The sequence below is a fragment of the Panthera leo genome, chromosome C2 (genome assembly GCF_018350215.1).
Source record: "Panthera leo isolate Ple1 chromosome C2, P.leo_Ple1_pat1.1, whole genome shotgun sequence".
Taxonomy (NCBI): domain Eukaryota; kingdom Metazoa; phylum Chordata; class Mammalia; order Carnivora; family Felidae; genus Panthera; species Panthera leo.
This window is the reverse complement of record NC_056687.1, coordinates 107,150,150-107,168,294: the sequence shown is the minus strand read 5'-3', so window position 1 is coordinate 107,168,294 and position 18,145 is coordinate 107,150,150. Positions and strand designations below refer to the sequence as shown.

Genomic DNA, 18,145 nt, shown 5'->3' with positions numbered 1-18,145 from the left:
TCGTACACATGTTTTGGTACCCTCCGTAATCCATTTCTACTTTCCTCTTCCTGGCAGCCTCTAGTCTCCATCTGAGTATCCTTGAGGGGTAGCAGAAGCGTCAGGGGTAGAGTGTGTGTCCTAAACAGAGACTATCAGGACTTTTGTTTGCATGTTGTTGTTGGTGGTGGAGGGGGTAGAAGAAGCACAGTGCCTAGAGAGCCCCTGGTACCCGTCTGAAGCCCACAGGTCAAAGCCTGCAGAAAATAGAAGCCAAAACCAGAAATCAAATCTGAGAAATAGAGGATAGGAAAATTGTTGTCTTCACATCATTTGAGGTGCTGGATCAAATCTCATCTTAAGGGTTGTTTTCCCCCATCACATTAGCTAATAAATTCCTTTCATTATTTAAGCCAGCATGGATTGGGTGCTCTGTTACTGATAATCACAATTATCCTAATTATTTTAATATTTTATTTGATTCCAAAAAAGCAACTAACTTGCCCTCTAGAAAATGAGACTTTGCTCTCACTGTAGACTGATTTCCCCATGTGCAGGTCATTCCTTTGGCCCTATCTGAGAAAGCATAGATTCCTGGGACTGCATGGCCACACCAAACTTCAATTAAGGTTGTTCTGCAATGGCTGTAGATTTGTTTGTTCTTTCTTCTGTTTTTAGTACTATACCGGTTAAAGTTAATTTTATGTGTCAATTTCACTGGGTCATCCAGTGCCCATATATTTGCCTGAACATTATTCTAGGTATGTTTGTGAGAGTGTTTCCAGATCAGTCTGGCATTTAAATTGGTATAATGAGTAAAGCAGATTGCCCTTCCCAATGTGGGTGGGCCTCATCTAAACTGCTGAGGGCCTGAATGTGACTGGTTGAACAGTGACATTGGTCCTCTCCTGCTCTTGAACTGTGACTTACACCATCAGCCATCGGGTTCTAAAGTTTTCAGATTTGGACCAAAACTTAAGCCGTTGGTTCTCCTGGTTCTCAGGCTTTTGGACTCAGGCTGGAACTACACCACTTGTTTTCCTGGGTCCTCAGCTTACAAATGGCACTTTGTAAGAGGCATTTGTGGGACTTCTGGACTTCTCAGCCTCATAATCACATAAGCCAATTCCAATTGTTCATGATATATGTATCCTAATGGTTCTGTTTCTCTGGGGACCCATAACAGTACTCAACCTCTGCCATCACCTACCTCCCCCTTTCACAGTTACAGAAAAAGTGAATGAGTGCTTTCATCGAAGGATAGGTGTGTTTAGACACAGGAGGGAGGAAGCCTGAAGCACACATCCTGCTCACAAACCCAGAAACATGCATGGTTATGTGGACCATCATGTATATGGTGTACTTTTTACCTCTGGTTGCTTTCTCTTTGCAGCTACATGTAAAAGCCGTAGAAGATGGTACTGTTCTGGTTGTTCCAGCTGAGACATCAAGGCCAGGAGTTCTGTCAGGTGTCTGTTAATTGGCTGAGGCTGCTTTTCATACACAGCAGGTAACACCCTCAACAACATGGCATTACCTGTTGAAAGAACAATACCAGGAATGATGACTATTAGCTCCCAATCAGTAGAAACACCATTAGTGTCAATTCAGTAAACTTTGCACTTATTCATTAAATGGCCAAGTCTTCTGCTAAAAATAACACAGTATCTTATCCTGAAAAATCACTAGAGCATGGCTTAAACTGATTCCATAAAAGGGAATATTTTATTTATTTATTATCTAATGAAAAATTTTCCTGAGTAATGCACCATGGGGAAAGAGGAAAATTTGACAGTAACCGGACCACACCCTTAAGAAGGAAACAGTTCTGATAAAGAATTCCTGATGAGACACAACATTTGGATGTTGTTTAAATGAAAACTAAGCAGTGCCGTAAGCATGAGACTAAATGAAACTGAACCAAAAAAAGAGCACAGAGGAATGTATTCACCTTCCTGAGAGATACGGAGGCATGATTTAGACAACTGACATATGGAAACTATGCTCTATTTTTATGAATAGTTAGAAAAGTAGCAATGCAAATTTAAATCCCCAATTTCTGCACTATTTCAAGGGAACTTTAGACTCAGCTTTGTTTGTCACACATGATTTACCTCAAAGACATGTAGGGACAACTGGATTTAAAATGGCAAAATCTCAAGAAAAGATACTGCATAAGCTACAGAGACTTATCTGCAAACAACATATGGGAAACATCTGCTTATCACTTTATGGTATGGATTTTTTTTCCCCTCAGAATCCTCTTAAGTACTTACATGTCTCAGGAGAATTGGTTTCTAGGGATTTCTTGAACAAAAATTTTCTTGTGTCTATTTACTTTAAATTTGGCTTTGTACATAGAAGAAATACACAGAAGGAATCAAATAAACAGAAGTGATTACACATATGTAGACCTTTCTTAAATGGTGGGGACATGTCTATATGTAAAAGGACATTTAGATGTGAGAATTAAGGAAAGAAAGTCATCATTTTCAGAATATCAGTGACTAAATTTAATAGAAGGGTGATTCTGGATCAAACTGAATGATTATGGAGATGATAAATAATGAGAATTGTTTTTCTCACATGTGATTCATAGAATTGGTCTCCAGCAGGTTGTGGACAGTACAAGAGTTCACAGAGTACAAAGTATTGGAAATATACTCAGAGTTTTCTTTTTAAAAAATGTTGTGTCCGTCCCAAAACATTGCTTTATTTTGTTTGTTTTCTATTTTAACCAAGAGTTTTCTTTAAAGGATCGGGAATTTTAAATGTAATGTATAGGGTACATTTGATCATAGAACTTAGTTATGGAGACATCCTGATCAATCTCTAAAAAAGTTTGTGATAAATAGGACTGTCATTGGAATTGAAGAGAGGAAACTGGTGTAAGGCTTTTTGGTACAATACTCACTCACTAAACGTCCTGAGAGCCCTGAAGGGGAAAACTCCAGATTAGTCATTGTCAGCTGACTTGAATTTCTATCAAATGATGCAAAAAAAATAAATGCATAAAAACTTTTTTGAGGGGCACCTGGGTGGATCAGTCGGTTGAGCGTCCAACTTCAACTCAAGTCATGATCTCCGTTTATGAGTTTGAGACCCACATAGGGCTCACTGTTGTCAGGCTGCCAGGGAAGAGCCCACTTTGGATCCTCTGTCCCTCTCTCTCTGCCCCTCCCCCACTTGCACTCTCCCCAAAACAAATACATATTAATAAATTTTTTTAAAAACTTTTTTTTGAGTTAGAAACTGATATAGGTATAGAAATCCTATCTATCCCATTTTTAAACTAATATATTTTTAAATCATGGAATGTTTGAAGCCATTAGATAAATGTAGGCAATAATATAAAGAACAAGGGTGTGCACACCAACCATCTTTTCAAAACAACCTCGCGCCAGAATTGCATCCTGTCACACTCCTATCTTTTTCTCTCCAGAGGCAACCAGCATCCTAAAGTTGGTATTTATCATCTTCAGGAATGTTTCTACACTTTCGTTGTATGCGTATATGCACCAACGAGCATTTTACAGTGTTGTTTTTCATGCTTTAAAACTTTATAACAGTAAAATTCACACTGTAGAAACCTCTTTGTAATAGCTAACTTTTTGTACATTCAACATTGTGTTGAAGTTTTGCTCCAAGGAGCTCTCCCACAGCTGTATGGTATTCTATTGTATACATAGGCAACAATTTATTCATACACTCTATGGTTGAGAGACATTACTATGATTATTTTGAATATGATGATTATTATGATTAGCTTTTACCAACAACGTGGCAGTTTTTATACCTATTTCTTTGTGTATAAATGGGAGATCTTCGCTAGGGTACTGCTTCTGAGCTTAATGTGCTTAGAAATCACCCGAGTATGTTGTTAAACCATAGGTACTGATTCTGCAGGTTAAGGGTTTGGGCTTGAGAATCTGAATTTCTAACGAGCTCTCAGGTGATGCTGATGTCCCCTATACCCCATAATTAAGTGGCAAAGCAGTGGTTTTGTCCCTGGGGGTTAAGCTTCTAGATGTTTCAAAATTTCTTTGCAATGTGGTTGTATTAGTTTTCTATTGCTGTCATGAGAAATTGCCAAAAGCTTAGTGGGCCAAAACAACACAAATTTATTATTTTATATTTCTATAGTTCAAAAGTCTGACATGAGTCTCACTGGGCTAAAATCCAGGCATTGGAAGGGTCAGGTTCCTTCTTGGAGGTGGTAGAAGAGAATTTATTTCCTCGGCTTCTTTAGTTTCTGGAAACCGTCAGCATTCCTTAGAGTTCCCTTCCTCCATCTTCAAAGTCAGCAACAGAGCAAGTCCTCTGACTCTGCTGCTATCATCATCAATCTCTTCCTCTGATTCTCCCTTCTGCCTCTCTCTTCCACTTTTAAGAATCCTTATGGTTACACTGGCCCATGTGTATAATCTAGGATTATCTCCCTATTTTATGTAGCAACCTTAGTTCCATTTTCAATGCAGTGAAACATAACCTGTCCACAGGCTGTGGGGATTAAGACATGAACACTTGGGGGGCACTATCCTGCCTACCATCATGACTATAACAATTCACACACCCACCAGCGGCATGAGTGTTTCTGTTGCTCCATATCTTTGCCAACATTTGGTCTTGACAGACATCGGTTTTTGCCAGTCTGATGGAGTGTGAGATGGTACCTCATTTTTTTGTGTGTGTGCTTGTTTTCATTTCCATTTTCTTAATTGCTTGTGTGACTAAGTACCCTTTTAATAGGCTCACAGGTCATTTCCCCTCTTGTGATTTGACCATTCATATCCTTTGCCTATTTTCACTTGGGATGTTTATATTTTCCTCTTGATTTGTAGAAGGCATTTATTTATTCTGTATACTAGTTTTTTGTTGATTGCTTTTAAAGTTGCACTGCTAATGTAGTTGATTTTTAAAATTTCTTCATAGTTTGTATTTTTTTTTTGTTATTGAGATATCTTTCTGTACCCTAGGTTCATAAAAATTTTCTCCTAAAAGCATTATGATTTTGTTTCTCATATTTGTCTTTAATCCAGCTGGGACTTACTTTTGTACATGAGGAAGAGATTTTTTGTGTGTATATAAACAATTGCCCTAGCTCCATTTATCAAGTTGTCAGTTGTTTCCCTTCTGATTTTTAATACCTTTTTCATGCCGAAGGTTTCTCATATATCTGGCTCTGTTTCTGGATATTTATCATAGCGTCACCAATTATACTTTTTCTTAATTACAAAATGTTTATAATAAATCATTATATCTCATAGGACAAATTTCTTCATCTTCTACTTCAAATCCCTCTTGGCTCCTTTATATAAATTTTACCATTAGTTTGTCAACTTCCTCAAAAAACTAGATTGGCATTTTTTTCCCCACACTGAATGTACGGACTAATTTGGGATAATTGACATCTTTGTGAAAGCAAGTCTTCCCATTCAAGAACATGGCCTTCCATCCATGTAGGGTTTTAAAAAAATGTCTTCAATGAAGTTTTGTGATATTAGTTGTGTTGTATGTATCTTTTATTAAATTGGTTCCCAGGTATCTCATTTTTGTTGTTGCTACTGTAAATAAATGGAAGCTTTAAAAAATGTTCTATCAATTGTCTGCTGGTATTAAGAAAACACTGATTTTTGTGTGTTCTTTCAGCCAGCAAAGCTTGCTCACTTCTCTTAATAACCTGTCTTCAGAGTCTCTTAGATTTGCTGTTTATAGGTGATCAACTCATAATAATTGATGATGGCTTTGTCTCTTTTCTCTGTTTTTATATCTTATGTTTCTTTTTTTTGTCCTACTTTTACTGGCTGAGACCTCTAATGCTCTATGAGTAGAACCAGTGTCTACGGATATCCTTTTGTTATTCCTGTTTTTAAAAATTATGTTTCTAAGGATTCATTATTATGTATGTATATGTTTCTATCGATTTTGGCATTTCTGTTTTATCAGTTTAAGTTTCTGTTTTCTAGTTTGTACATAAATAACTGTTGAATTTTATTAAACGTTTTTCTGCATCTGTTGACACGATTCCATGATTTCTTGTTTAAATTGTTAATGTAATAAATTAATAGATAATTCTAATATTTACATGAGTCTTGCAGTCTTGGAATAAACACAACTTGGTTATAATGTATTTTTATGCTTATATTGTTGAGTATGTTTGGCTAATATTTTATTTAGAGCTTTTGCATTTATGTTCTTGAATGAGACTGGCCTTCCTTTCTTGTACTGTCCTTGTCTCTTTTTAGTATCCTAGTTACTAAAGTTATAGAAAGTTATAGAAAGAATGTAGCGCATTCCCGCACACTCTATTCTCAGAAGCAGTTTGTGTAAGATGAGGATTATATGTTCCTTGAATGTTTGGTAGAACTTGCTTAGCAAACTTTCTGAGCAATGTTCTATATATTTCATTTTATATAGAACTTTATATAGTTTAGGTTGCTTTATCCTTTAGCAGTGTTTTTGTAATTTGATCAGTTATCACAGAAGTGGACATAGTTATGAAAGACTTCTATTAAAATCTCTATAATTATAGATTTTTCAGTTTCTCATTATTTTGTCAGTCTTCAGCATATATTTTTTGAAACTATGTTACTAAATAATTCTGAGATATCTTCCTGGTAAAGTGTTTATCATACTTTATTCTCTTTCCCTTAAAGTCTATTTTTGATTGATATTAATATAACTATTCTAGCTTTTTTGAATTGTACCTGTTTCATACATTCTCCCCTTGGCCTTTTAAAATTTTTTACTTTGAACATTTCTAGGTTCTTATGTTTTATGTGTGGTTCTTGTAGATGACACATAGCTGAGGATTTTAAAAATATTCTTACTTGACAACTTATGTCTCTTAATTGGAAAGTTTGTTTTATTAATATTTATGATGATTATTGGTACACTTGGATTTATTTTTACAACACTGTGTTGTGTTTTGTTATTCATCTTGCTTTGTCTATGCCTTTTTCCATTCTTTACTGCTTTCTATTGAACAAGTTTTGTTCAATTCTTTCTATTCCTTCTATTTGAACATTCTATTTCCTTTTGGTTCTCATGGCTGTCTTTAAAAGATACATTCTGGAACTAACAAAACAAAATTAATTTCTCTATCATCTTCCTGAACAATGAAATGACTTTAGAATACTTTATTGAACTTAAAGAGTATATTTTGGATGATTTTCTTAGATTTTTCTTCCAATTCTTTAATATTCTCTTCAGCTTTGCCTATTAGTCATTTAACCCATTCCTTAAGGTTTTTAAGTTTTCAATTATTATTTTTTTTATTTCTAGAAATTACATATGGTCCTTAAAAAAAAATCTGCCTAGTCTTTTTCTTTTGACAATGTCTTTTCTTTGTACATGTTTCCAACTCCTTGTAGCTCTAAAATAATTTCAAAAAAATTTTTTAACATTTACTTATTGTTGAGAGACAGAGAGAGACAGAGCATGAGCAGGGGAGGGGCATAGAGAGAGAGAGAGAAACAGAATCTGAAGCATGTTCCAGGTTTTGAGCTGTCAGCACAGAGTCCAACGCAGGGCTCAAACCCATGAACCGCATGATCATGACCTGAGTCAAAGACGGAAGCTTAACCGACTGAGCCACCCAGGTGCCCCAAGGATCTAAAATAACTTTAAACACACCTATTTTCTAGTTCCTTGGTGATATTTTAAATCAATGAAGTTTTTGGGAGAGGGGTGCTTAGTCCTTTTTTGTTTCTGCTGATTCTCATTTGTCGTGGATTGTTTCCTCATATGTTTAAATATTTTTATTGTGAACTTGTTTTTACTGTGACAGTACACACTGAATCTTGCACATGTGTGAGGGCAGACCCACAGTCACAAACTTTTAGGGACTCTGCAAAGTTCAGTTAAAGAGAGACAGGCTTACTTCTCACTTATTTGGTGTAGGACAGAGAATGGGGCTATATCCACTGAAATCCAATATACAACTCTCTGAGGGTCTGGCTTTAGGTGAGGGTCTCACTCCTAACTCCCCACTCTGGCCTAAGCTTTGCTCCCACATGGTCATTAATACTTGGTTGCTGCAGAACTGATAACCCTTCCCTCCCTTTACCTCCCTCCAGGGGGGGCCTTAGCATCAGCTCTTGGGCTTACACATTTGGTTGTGGTTCCCCCCTTTACCTTTGGCCCCTGGATATTTCCCTAACTTTATTGGTAGTCCATTTGTACATTTAATGTTATTATAATGTAAATGCATTTCTAGGCGTTTCGTACAGTAGTTTTCAGCTTATACAGACCTTCATTATTTCCACAGAAGCAGGAATCCCTAAATTTACTTTAAAAACATGAACTTTGACTCTAAACCTAGTGAAATCATATCATTTCCGCATAATACTGGTTTATGAAAAGAAACATTCCTAAAATCATCTAATTCCTCTCCCCCCAGCTCTTTCTTAATTCAGATTTATCGCTTTTGCTTTGTTGTTTGTCATTTTAAACGTATGTTTATAAAAGCATAGTTGCAACTCCAGAAGGCTTAAAGATGGAATAACTCAGAATGGACTTGGCTTCTAGGGCCATCAAAACCCTTACCAAGTTGGTTTATCTCAGAATCACAGAGTAATTTTCACAACTCAGACCTATAAAACTGTGTACAAAGGATAAGTGGGAAAGTTTTCTATACATAAAGGGCTGTGAAACTGTAAAAGCGCCACACGAAATGCTGGAATGATGATCTTGCTTTCATGCCTCTACGCCTGCTGACTTACTTCCCCCCACCTCCCCTCCCCTCCCCTGCCTTTCATCCCTCAGTGTTACCAATTCAAGTTACAACAGCTAATCCTCACGGGGACAGTCTTAGCCCAGTTTCCCCACCTCTTTCCCCTCTGACCCTCCTCCAATTAATCTGACTGCAGCGTAAACCTTTGCGGTCTATTATTGTGCAACGTCCACATTTCCCTCGCCCTCCCACCCAGCCCCCTCCCCTCCAAATTCTGGGGAACTCCCGTTACCGCGGTGCCACCGGCATTACTCATTCATCTCCATTCAGGCTTTCTCCAGCATTTATTAAGGGCTCTCTGCTCCTGCCTCTCACTCTCCCTCTCCGCTGCTCAAACACTGCTCACTCGAGAGCTCGCCTCGTCCCCTCAGGCCAGCTGTGGGAAGCGGCAAAAGAAAGAACTTTGTCTCTCTCCAGCAATGCATCTCCCTGCGATTCTGTTTTGTGCTCTCTGGTGTGCGGTGTCTGCCGAGACCTCGGATGATTACGAGCTCATGTATGTGAATTTGGACAACGAAATAGACAATGGACTCCATCCCACTGAGGACCGTAAGTTCATTTTAACTGTTTCTCTGCTAACCCTAACTACATATCCATCCCTGTGGGTCTAAATATTATACATATACTTCGTAGCCAACGAAATGAGCTTTAAAAAAAACTATAGCTTGTTTTGCAAAAGAAAAGAAGCACTTTAGGAAAGGGGGAGGTTTCAAAAAGTTCTGTCACAGACACATAATGGCTTGGACCGCATGAAATCGCCGATATTTGCCTGTTTTGAGCCTCACGAACGGCAATTTCACAGCGTCCCACTTAATATGTACCTCCGTGAATGGTTTCTGTCATTGTCGAGAGAGTCACGCGCTGTTTTCCGGAGGTGTCCTTAAAGGGGAGGGGGTGCTGGGGACCGGCAGTAACTTGGGACCACCGAGGGAGGTCGGCTTTCTACAAAGCACGCCCTGGGAAGGCCTGGGCGGGCCGGTAACGCGTGTGTCCCGCGCTCTAGCCACGCCGTGTGACTGCCGTCGGGAGCACACCGAGTGGGACAAGCTCTTCATCATGCTGGAGGACTCGCAGATGAGGGAGGGCATGCTGCTACAGGCCACCGACGACGTCCTCCGGGGCGAGCTGCAGAGGCTGCGGGCGGAGCTGGGCCGCCTGGCGGGCAGCCTGGCGAGGCCGTGCGCGCCGCCGGCCCCCGCGGAGGCCCGGCTGGCCCGGGCGCTGGACGAGCTGCTGCAGGCGAGCCGCGACGCGGGCCGCAGGCTGGCGCGCCTGGAGAGCGCAGACACGCCGCGCCCGGAGGAGGCGGGGCGCGCCCTGGGCGCGGTGCTCGAAGAGCTGCGGCGGACCCGAGCCGACCTCCGCGCGGTGCAGGGCTGGGCGGCCGGGCGCTGGCTGCCGGCAGGTAAGGACGCGGAGCGGAGCGGCCCCCTCCCCTCCCCCGCCGCTTTGTCCTCGGAACGTGCGTGGCGGGAAGCCTAGTGGCAGCCCCCTAGGGCCAGCTTCAGTGGGGACACACGCAGCTCTAGTTCTCTATGCACGCTCACACGGATCACACACACCATACAAGGCGCGAAAACTGACTTTAAAAAGTATTCTCCGGCCGCGAGGAACCCAGAAGAGACCTGTGCACGTAACCATCACAGTCTTGAAATAGACGTCAAGGGCCCCTGACACCCGACCCGACCAGGAGGTGCAGGAGCTCTATTGGCCGGTTATAACCGTGACCTCTCTAGCTGTCCGGCTTCCCTCCGTTAGGGATTTCCACTTCTTCTAATTTTAGCCTGTCTCTCTTTAGGGGGGAAAGGGCTCCGGTTCCCCCGCGCTATTTCAGGGCCCAGCCTAATTTTTAGGGACAAGTTCCAATCCCTGGGCTGGCCCCTCCTCCCCGCTGGTTCTGAGCAAGAGACTTGAGACTGAACCTGATCTCCTGAAAGATTAGTGGAATTCCTGAGGGGTCCCCCAGCCCCCGGGGCCTGGGGAATTAGCCTGTGAGAGAGGAGGCTTGGGATAAACTTGCGGGGGCGGGATCCAAGGTAGAATGGTCTGAGGTAGGAGCCAATTGGTAACCCTCCTCCCCAGTGATTTAAGGGGTGAGAGCCAAAGGAGAGAGAGGGGGAGAGAGAGGGAGAGAGAGAGGGAGAGAGAGAGAGAAAGACAGGCGGTTCGAACCAGATGCAACTTGATGGAAGTCCCATGTGATACTACATGAATCTCCAAACACATATGGGCCTGAAAAATACATTGGGAAGATGGCTAAAAGAAATGAGATTTATTTGGAGCCAAGTAACACTCGTTTACAAGTCAAACTTTTTTGGAGATAGTAGGGCAAAAATCATTTGTGGGTTATATTAGAAAATCAGCGACTTGGGTAAGAAAATATCATTTACGCTGTTCCTGAGAATCTCATGAAGGGAAAACAATCACAAACAATGCCATTCCTCTTTACAGTTACAATAAAGCAACTCATCTGTTGAGGTAGGAGGAAGAATCATAAGCGTGTGTGAGAGCATGTTTCATTTAAAATTACAGAAACCATACCAGAGTATCAGTAGTTACTAAATAGCTGAGGACTGTTTCTCAGTACTGAGCATATTTTCTTGAATGTATTACGTGTGGTTTCAGAGACTGAAAAAGCATAAAATCAAATATACAATAGATCCTCAATGTAAGTGGCAAAGAGACAAATTATAATCTGGTGGCTGTCTTAATGGATGAAATCTCTTGTCTTTGGCAAACCATGTAAAATCATTGTACATTTAATGTACCCGATTAAGGCGAATTTTCACTCTCACCTCTGTATGCTAGTTAGAGCAGAGAGGAATGTATTTCTGAATTCTAAAATAGTTAATTTCTTATATCCAATAGTACTTTTTCCACATGGTTTGGTTTCTCTTCCCTTGGTTTCCTGCCAGCTTGGTTCCTAAGGGATTCCTAATTATTCTGTTGTCGGCCTCCTAAGAACCTGGTTTTAATTTTGTTCGGTCTTTGATAATATAATCAGAAAAACCCATTAGTTAAAAGCCATATCATGAGAGTCTCTGACATTTTAAAGAGATAGCAAGAGCCTCAGTGACTGGTCCCCACCAAAAAATCCACAAAAATCCTGTGAACAACAAGTTCCACTCCATGAACTCCTATGGCCAGTGCACCCTGCAGGGGAAGCTGGGTCTCAGAGAGGCAATCAAGGAATGCTTTGGAATGCAATCCTGACTGCCTGGGTTTATTTAAACAGGAAATCAGTTAATTAGACTGCAGTAGGCCCCTTCTTGAACACTACTTTACTGGGACATTACAGAGAAGATCTCAAATGGTTATGCATCTTTTATTCCATTATCTTTGTTTGATTTAATTAACACGAGAAAAAAATGCATCTACCAATTTCATTTGAAAAAAGAATGCCTCATTAAGAATTTCAAAAATCTTCAAAAATTCAAATTACTCACTGAAAAAGTTAATAGCAAAATGTAACAGGACCAACTTGTGCTTTAGTGTTGTCGTTACTTTCATACAATTCTCTGAATCTCAGTATTTCTTTGATTATTTCTAGGTCCACATCTGTTTAACTTTTTAGGACAGAGCCTAGCCCTCAATCACTTGCAGTCATTGAACTTAGTTCAGCACACTTTTCATGGGCGTTTGGTGCCTGCAAGTTCTACACATTCACCAGTTAGTCTCTAAATGCTCTGGAAGTTTGCTTATCAAAGCTATTTTATGGTAAATCTTCAGTTTGTCATAAAGTGAATACTTCGGCCTCATTTACATTAAAAAAAATTCTTTTTTCTGGTCTCTCATACACCTATGAAGTTATCACAAAGTAGAGCTCACCCGTGAAAGGTTTTAGCATGTTTCCCAGAGACACCTAGAAGATCTTCACTTCAGCATCTCTAGCTTCCTGACCAGACATGTGACCTAGAGATGAACTGAGGTGGGAGTTTACTGAGCTCCCAACTCCCATGTCACAAAGTCTCCTTCCAAGTGCTCTTGAGCAGAAATATGTTCTCCAGTAGGCCCCTTGAAAGAGTTCACTCTTCCTTAAAGGCTTTCTATTGTTGCTTAAACAGTATTTATAAGCCTGTGGACAAAATAAGAGTTTTTAAGCATATCCTTGGGCTACTCAGTTTTTCCCGAGTACTATATATTTGTTGCTTACAGACTTGCAGAATATTAGGAAGAGACTGGAAGAGGCTTTTAACCTATAAAAGCCTAGAGAGATATGGGGCTCATCAAAAACTGCATGCTTGCTAATAGTAAAACAAACTGAGTTCCAGCCCCCCTAGTCAAATCTAGGGGTTCTTCTACCATTAAGAAGCAATGCAGTGTGCTAGTTAGGGCGTGGCCTCTGATGACCAGGTTACTTAGTGCTCTATGCCATACTTTCCTCCTTTGTAGAATGGGAATATTAAGACTATCCCTTAATATGGGAATATTAAGATTAAAATGATATAGAGGGATTAGAACAGTATTTGGCACACAGAGATTACCCAATTAGAGTTAGTCATCATTATCATCTATTGCTGACTTTCAAAGGTAGCTTTCTACAAACTTTGCAAAGTTTACAAATATCTGGAACATGAGGTATATGAAATGTATTCAGCGACAATATGACTGTCCTAGATTTTCACTTAAAAATGCATGTTGACTTGGGGCATCTGAGTGACTCAGCTGACTGAGCACCAACTCTTGGTTTCTGCTTGGGTCACAGTCTCACAGTTCACTAGATCGAGCCCTGAGTCAGGCTCCGCACTGACAGCACTGAGCCTGCTTGGGATTCTTTCCCTCTTCCTCTGCTCCTCTTCTGTGCTGGTGCTCACTTGCTGGCTGTCTCTCTCTCAAAATAAATAAATAAAACATTAACACATAAAATAAAAATACATGTTGACCATGGGTAAATAGGGTGAGCCAGGTCCATTGAATTTCATAGGTTTTTTGTTTTTGTTTTTATTCTAAAAGCTTGGTGAAGTCAAGAAGAGGGAAACAAGTTTGGCTCTAGGTTTTTTGAAAATACAGTGTCATTGTTTGAAGTTAAAGCATAGTGACTCAACACTTTTATTTTAAAAAAGGCAGTAAAAGGAAATAAGCTAATTGTGAGGGGAACTAGTTATTAAAATATGGTTTCCATTATTTTCTGAGTTGGGACAATTTGGCTCCTCTGCATGTCATCGTGTCCACTTAGATACCTCACTGAGCAAGCCTGACAATTGACTTTCCTTATTCCTGTTTTCTTTGCTCTACCAAGAAATCACTCTTGAAGCTCAAGTCATGGTGTAATACTGCATATAATTTTCAGTGGTAGTCATTAAAATGCCTATGCTAAAAGACCCAAATGCTGGAATCGTTTCTGAGTGAATTTATATTTTCTCTCCTATCCTTCTTACTTTCTTGCCATTCTAGGTTGTGAAACAGCACTTTTATTCCCAATGCGTTCCAAGAAGATTTTTGGAAGCGTGCATCCAGCGACACCAATGAAGCTTGAGTCTTTTAGTGCCTGCATTTGGGTCAAAGCCACAGATGTATTAAACAAAACCATCCTGTTTTCGTATGGCACAAAGAGAAATCCATATGAGATCCAGCTGTACCTTGGCTATCAGTCCATAGTGTTTGTGGTGGGTGGAGAGGAGAACAAACTGATTGCTAATACTGTGTTTTCCCTGGGAAAGTGGACCCATCTGTGCAGCACCTGGAATTCAGAGAAGGGGCGCATGTCCTTGTGGGTAAACGGTGAACTGGTGGCTACCACTGTCGAGGTGGCCATAGGTCATATTGTTCCTGAGGGAGGGATCCTGCAGATTGGCCAAGAAAAGAATGGCTGCTGTGTAGGTGGTGGCTTTGATGAAACACTAGCCTTTTCTGGAAGACTCACAGGCTTTAATATCTGGGATCGTGTTCTCAGCAATGAAGAGATAAGAGAGACCGCAGGAGCAGATTCTTGTCACATCCGGGGAAATGTTGTTGGGTGGGGAGTCACAGAAATTCAGCCACATGGAGGAGCTCAGTATGTTTCATAAGTGTTGTGAAACTCTACTTGAAGCCAAAGAAAGAAACTCACGTTTTCAACATATGCCAGTTGGGAAGGTCTAAAAACCTCAGTGCATATCAAGCACACTTGAGATTAATGAAGGGGAGAGTTGAGATCAATTTTTATTCATCTTGGCAAAATACTGAATAAACAGTTGAAGACAAGACATTGGAGAATGCTTTTGGGGATATTGTTACTAGACTTTATGCCAGGTTCTTTCAGATTAATGCCATGTCTTTGTCAGATAAACTCTCAAATAATTAAAACGGACTGTATTGTTGAACAGAAGGACAATTGTTTTACTTTCCTTTGGTTAATTTTGTTTTGGCCAGAGAGGACTTTTACATTGGAAGAAAAATAAAATAACATATTGCTGTCCATTGTTCATTGTTATTGGTATGTACCTTATTAAAAAATGATGATAAAACATATTTATACTACAATGTGACTTAACAAATGCAAATGTAGTTTATGTGTTATAACCGAATGTCACTTTTTTGAGAAGATAGTTATATAAGTTATATTGTAAAATGGTTTTGTATTAATTTTATTAAGACTATTTTTGTAAAGCTGTACTGTAAATAAAATATTTTATAAAACTACCCCGTATCATCTAACTATAAATTTAAAAGATGTTTTGGAGCAAATCCAAACTCGAGGTAGGAAACAGTTTTCAGATACTAATCTATTGTGTGAATGGTAATAGCTAATATTGTTAGAAATAAACTATAGAGTTGCTTTAAGCTTTGGCTTCCTATAAATCATAAGCAAAACATCTGATCTTGGCTAAGTCAATTCATCTCTCTGGGTTTTCGTTTTCTCCACTGAGAAATCAAGGAATTGAGGAAAAATGATCTCTAAGTCCCTTCCAATTTGGCAAATCTATGACCATACACAACTTTCTGTCCTGTGTAACACAGCAACAAACATAAATTAGCATAGTTCCCCAAATGTATGTGATGAGGACTGTTACCTGGGAGATCTAAGAATCTGGAAAGGAAACGATGACTCCTACCCTGAAAGCGTACCCCATTCTCATACTCATGCATGAAGGAGAGGACAATCAAACCTCTTCACCCTGCAGAAGGTGAGGTAACTCTCTCCCACACTGATGTTCTCCTCCTGTCGAGGTTATGCAGGGCTAATAGAAGACTACGGCAAAGCTGTTTCTGAATGTCAGTAGCAAATGTGGTAGGGCCACAGTGATGATATGTCCACCTAAAGACAGGGCCTGAGCAACCACAGGTCTTCATGGTTTGGCAGGTTTGGAGAATAGGGCCAGGAGTAGTTATCAAACCACATTTTATAACTAACTAGTTGAGTGTCCTTAGACAAGTCACTTAACTCTTCTGGCTGTTCTCAGTAAAAGAAGGGAACTGGTCTCTCATTGCCTTTATCAATAAAATGCCATGAATCTAGGTATGCTTGAGGATGTTTGTGGTATCAATATAGTTTCATTCCACTTGTGAGACCCACAAAATCAGGCTGATGGATCTCCAAAAAGGGTGTTCACAGTTGAGGTCAAAGGCCAGTCTCAGAACCTTGGAGGTTACATGATTCAAGGTTGTAGGCACACTGTCCTTGTTTAGCCATTATCTATATGACTTGAAAACTTAACTGGAAGAAAAAAAACACTAGATCCAACCACAAGCAGAGAATTAGGCATGCCTTCAATTTCCACATCCCAGATGCAAGCATTAGATCTTCCCAAAATACATGCAAACTCGTATTCTGACAGAGTTAAGCATAAGGGCATTTTTAATTTTTTTATGGGGATCACACATTGAGGGTAAAGAAGAAGCAAACAGAAGAAAAATAAGGAATTCTTGGGTTACAAAAGTAGAAATCTCATCTGCTACGGCAGTAAATCCAGATAAGTGGTTCAAGGGATTTCTGATTGTTCCCTAATACTTATCTTTTCCCTCTGTTCTAAAGTAACAACATTCTGGTTTAAATAGTGAGTATGCCCACTCATAGTAAGACTGTATTTTCCAGCATCAATTGCAGCTAGGTGTGGCCAGGTGACTAAGTTCTGGCTGATGTTGAAAGATTGAATGTGAATCTCTTTCCCTTCCTCTTCCTCCTGATTGGAATATGGGAATGATGGCAGGAGTTTCAGCAACCATCTTAGACTGTGAAATTCGGAGCAATTTGGGTCTCACATGTTGTGAAGCTGCCTTGTCAGTCCTGGGCTGCCTATCCCTGCACTTCTTTTATAGGAGAGAAAACTACACTTCTGGCATTTTAAATCCACTATTGTTTGACCAACCTAATCTGATCCAGTAGAACAATTTTTGTTTTAGTTGAAAAGACCACACACACTTTATTCCCTCAAAACACTCATAGACTATACTCAGAAAATACATTTTATAAATTCTCAGGAAGTTGGCTATTTGACTGTTTTTTTTTCTAATAGTATTTAATGAGTTTCAGAATACATAGTGTCATCAAAAGGAAGAAGTAAGAAATGTGTAAAACTGACATAAAATTTCTAAAAAGAAATATCAGTATGCTGGTGTAGTTTGGCACATCGGCAAAGAGTTTCATTCGCCAGAATGGTTATTAAGGGCATCGCTATATCATGGTGTTGTAAAATGTGCAAGATGACTCAAGTTTTTAGGAGGAAAAAATGTAATACATTATATGTATAAAATATAAAATATTGTGTGTATGTGCACTAGAGTGACCAATTGCCCTGGTTTGCCTAGAATTGTCCCCCCTTTAGCACTGAGAGTCAGTCCTGTGTCTCAGAAAACCCTTCAGTTCTAGACAAATTGTGACATTTGTCACTTTGTCACTCTAGTACATATGTATGTATGTCACTAGAGCAATATTTTTGCATATGAATATGTGAACAAAACAGAGTTGATATATTTTCCTTGTCTATTACAATATAAATTGGCTTTTTGTGAAATGTTAATTCCTTTAAAATATATTCAGAACATTTTACTACTAAGTATACATTTTAGAGTTTGGTACTTGCCATTAGTTAATTAACTTCACTTTAACAATTACACTTGCAAACAAAGAAATTTTAACTGATGTTTAGTTTTTTTAATTAAATGTTATGTTAGAAAGCTTTTCGTTGAGAAGCTTACTGAGGTCAAATGTTTCCAGAACTGTCTTTTAGCCCCTTAATAAATAGCACCCATAAAGTTAAAAATCTTGGTCAAAGTAATGATATACGTTTACATCTATATTCATGGATTTCAGTGAACTAGAAAATAGATTACTGACACTTGCATTCAGTTTCATAAATTTGGACTGTGAAAGAAAGCATGCTGGTCTGGGGCTCAGGAATCCAGCATTCTAATCTTAGAACACCATCACCTAACAACTAGAAGAAGTCAGACCTGCCAAGTAATCTTGATGAGTTTCACAGTAGCCAAGACATTAGAGATAAAGGACTTGCC

General features: G+C 39.5%; 2 protein-coding genes across 6 annotated transcripts in view; one reads left to right on the top strand and one right to left on the bottom strand.

Annotated features, from left to right (window-relative positions):
- The window catches only part of VEPH1 (ventricular zone expressed PH domain containing 1), a 242,511-nt gene that overhangs the window by 186,741 nt on the left and 37,625 nt on the right, over positions 1 to 18,145 (bottom strand). For all 5 annotated transcript variants that reach the window (XM_042955580.1, XM_042955578.1, XM_042955577.1 and 2 more), the window contains exon 4: positions 1,350 to 1,516. In XM_042955580.1, the coding sequence (XP_042811514.1) occupies positions 1,350 to 1,516 (167 nt within the window). The remainder of the gene's footprint in view (positions 1 to 1,349; positions 1,517 to 18,145) is intronic.
- PTX3 (pentraxin 3) lies at positions 1,405 to 15,213 on the top strand. The gene is made up of 4 exons (XM_042955582.1): positions 1,405 to 1,489; positions 9,131 to 9,262; positions 9,717 to 10,118; positions 14,108 to 15,213. Exons 2-4 carry the CDS (start codon positions 9,133 to 9,135, stop codon positions 14,719 to 14,721), a joined length of 1,146 nt encoding a protein of 381 aa, XP_042811516.1. The 5' UTR covers positions 1,405 to 1,489; positions 9,131 to 9,132; the 3' UTR covers positions 14,722 to 15,213.

What these genes read in the sequence shown, in the direction of transcription:
- PTX3 (XM_042955582.1), top strand. Translation starts at nt 9,133, where the DNA reads ATGCATCTCCCTGCGATTCTGTTTTGTGCTCTCTGGTGTGCGGTGTCT. An exon ending in ACTCCATCCCACTGAGGACC is followed by an intron (nt 9,263 to 9,716) that starts GTAAGTTCATTT and finishes CCCGCGCTCTAG; the next exon opens with CCACGCCGTGTGACTGCCGT. An exon ending in CGGGCGCTGGCTGCCGGCAG is followed by an intron (nt 10,119 to 14,107) that starts GTAAGGACGCGG and finishes TTGCCATTCTAG; the next exon opens with GTTGTGAAACAGCACTTTTA.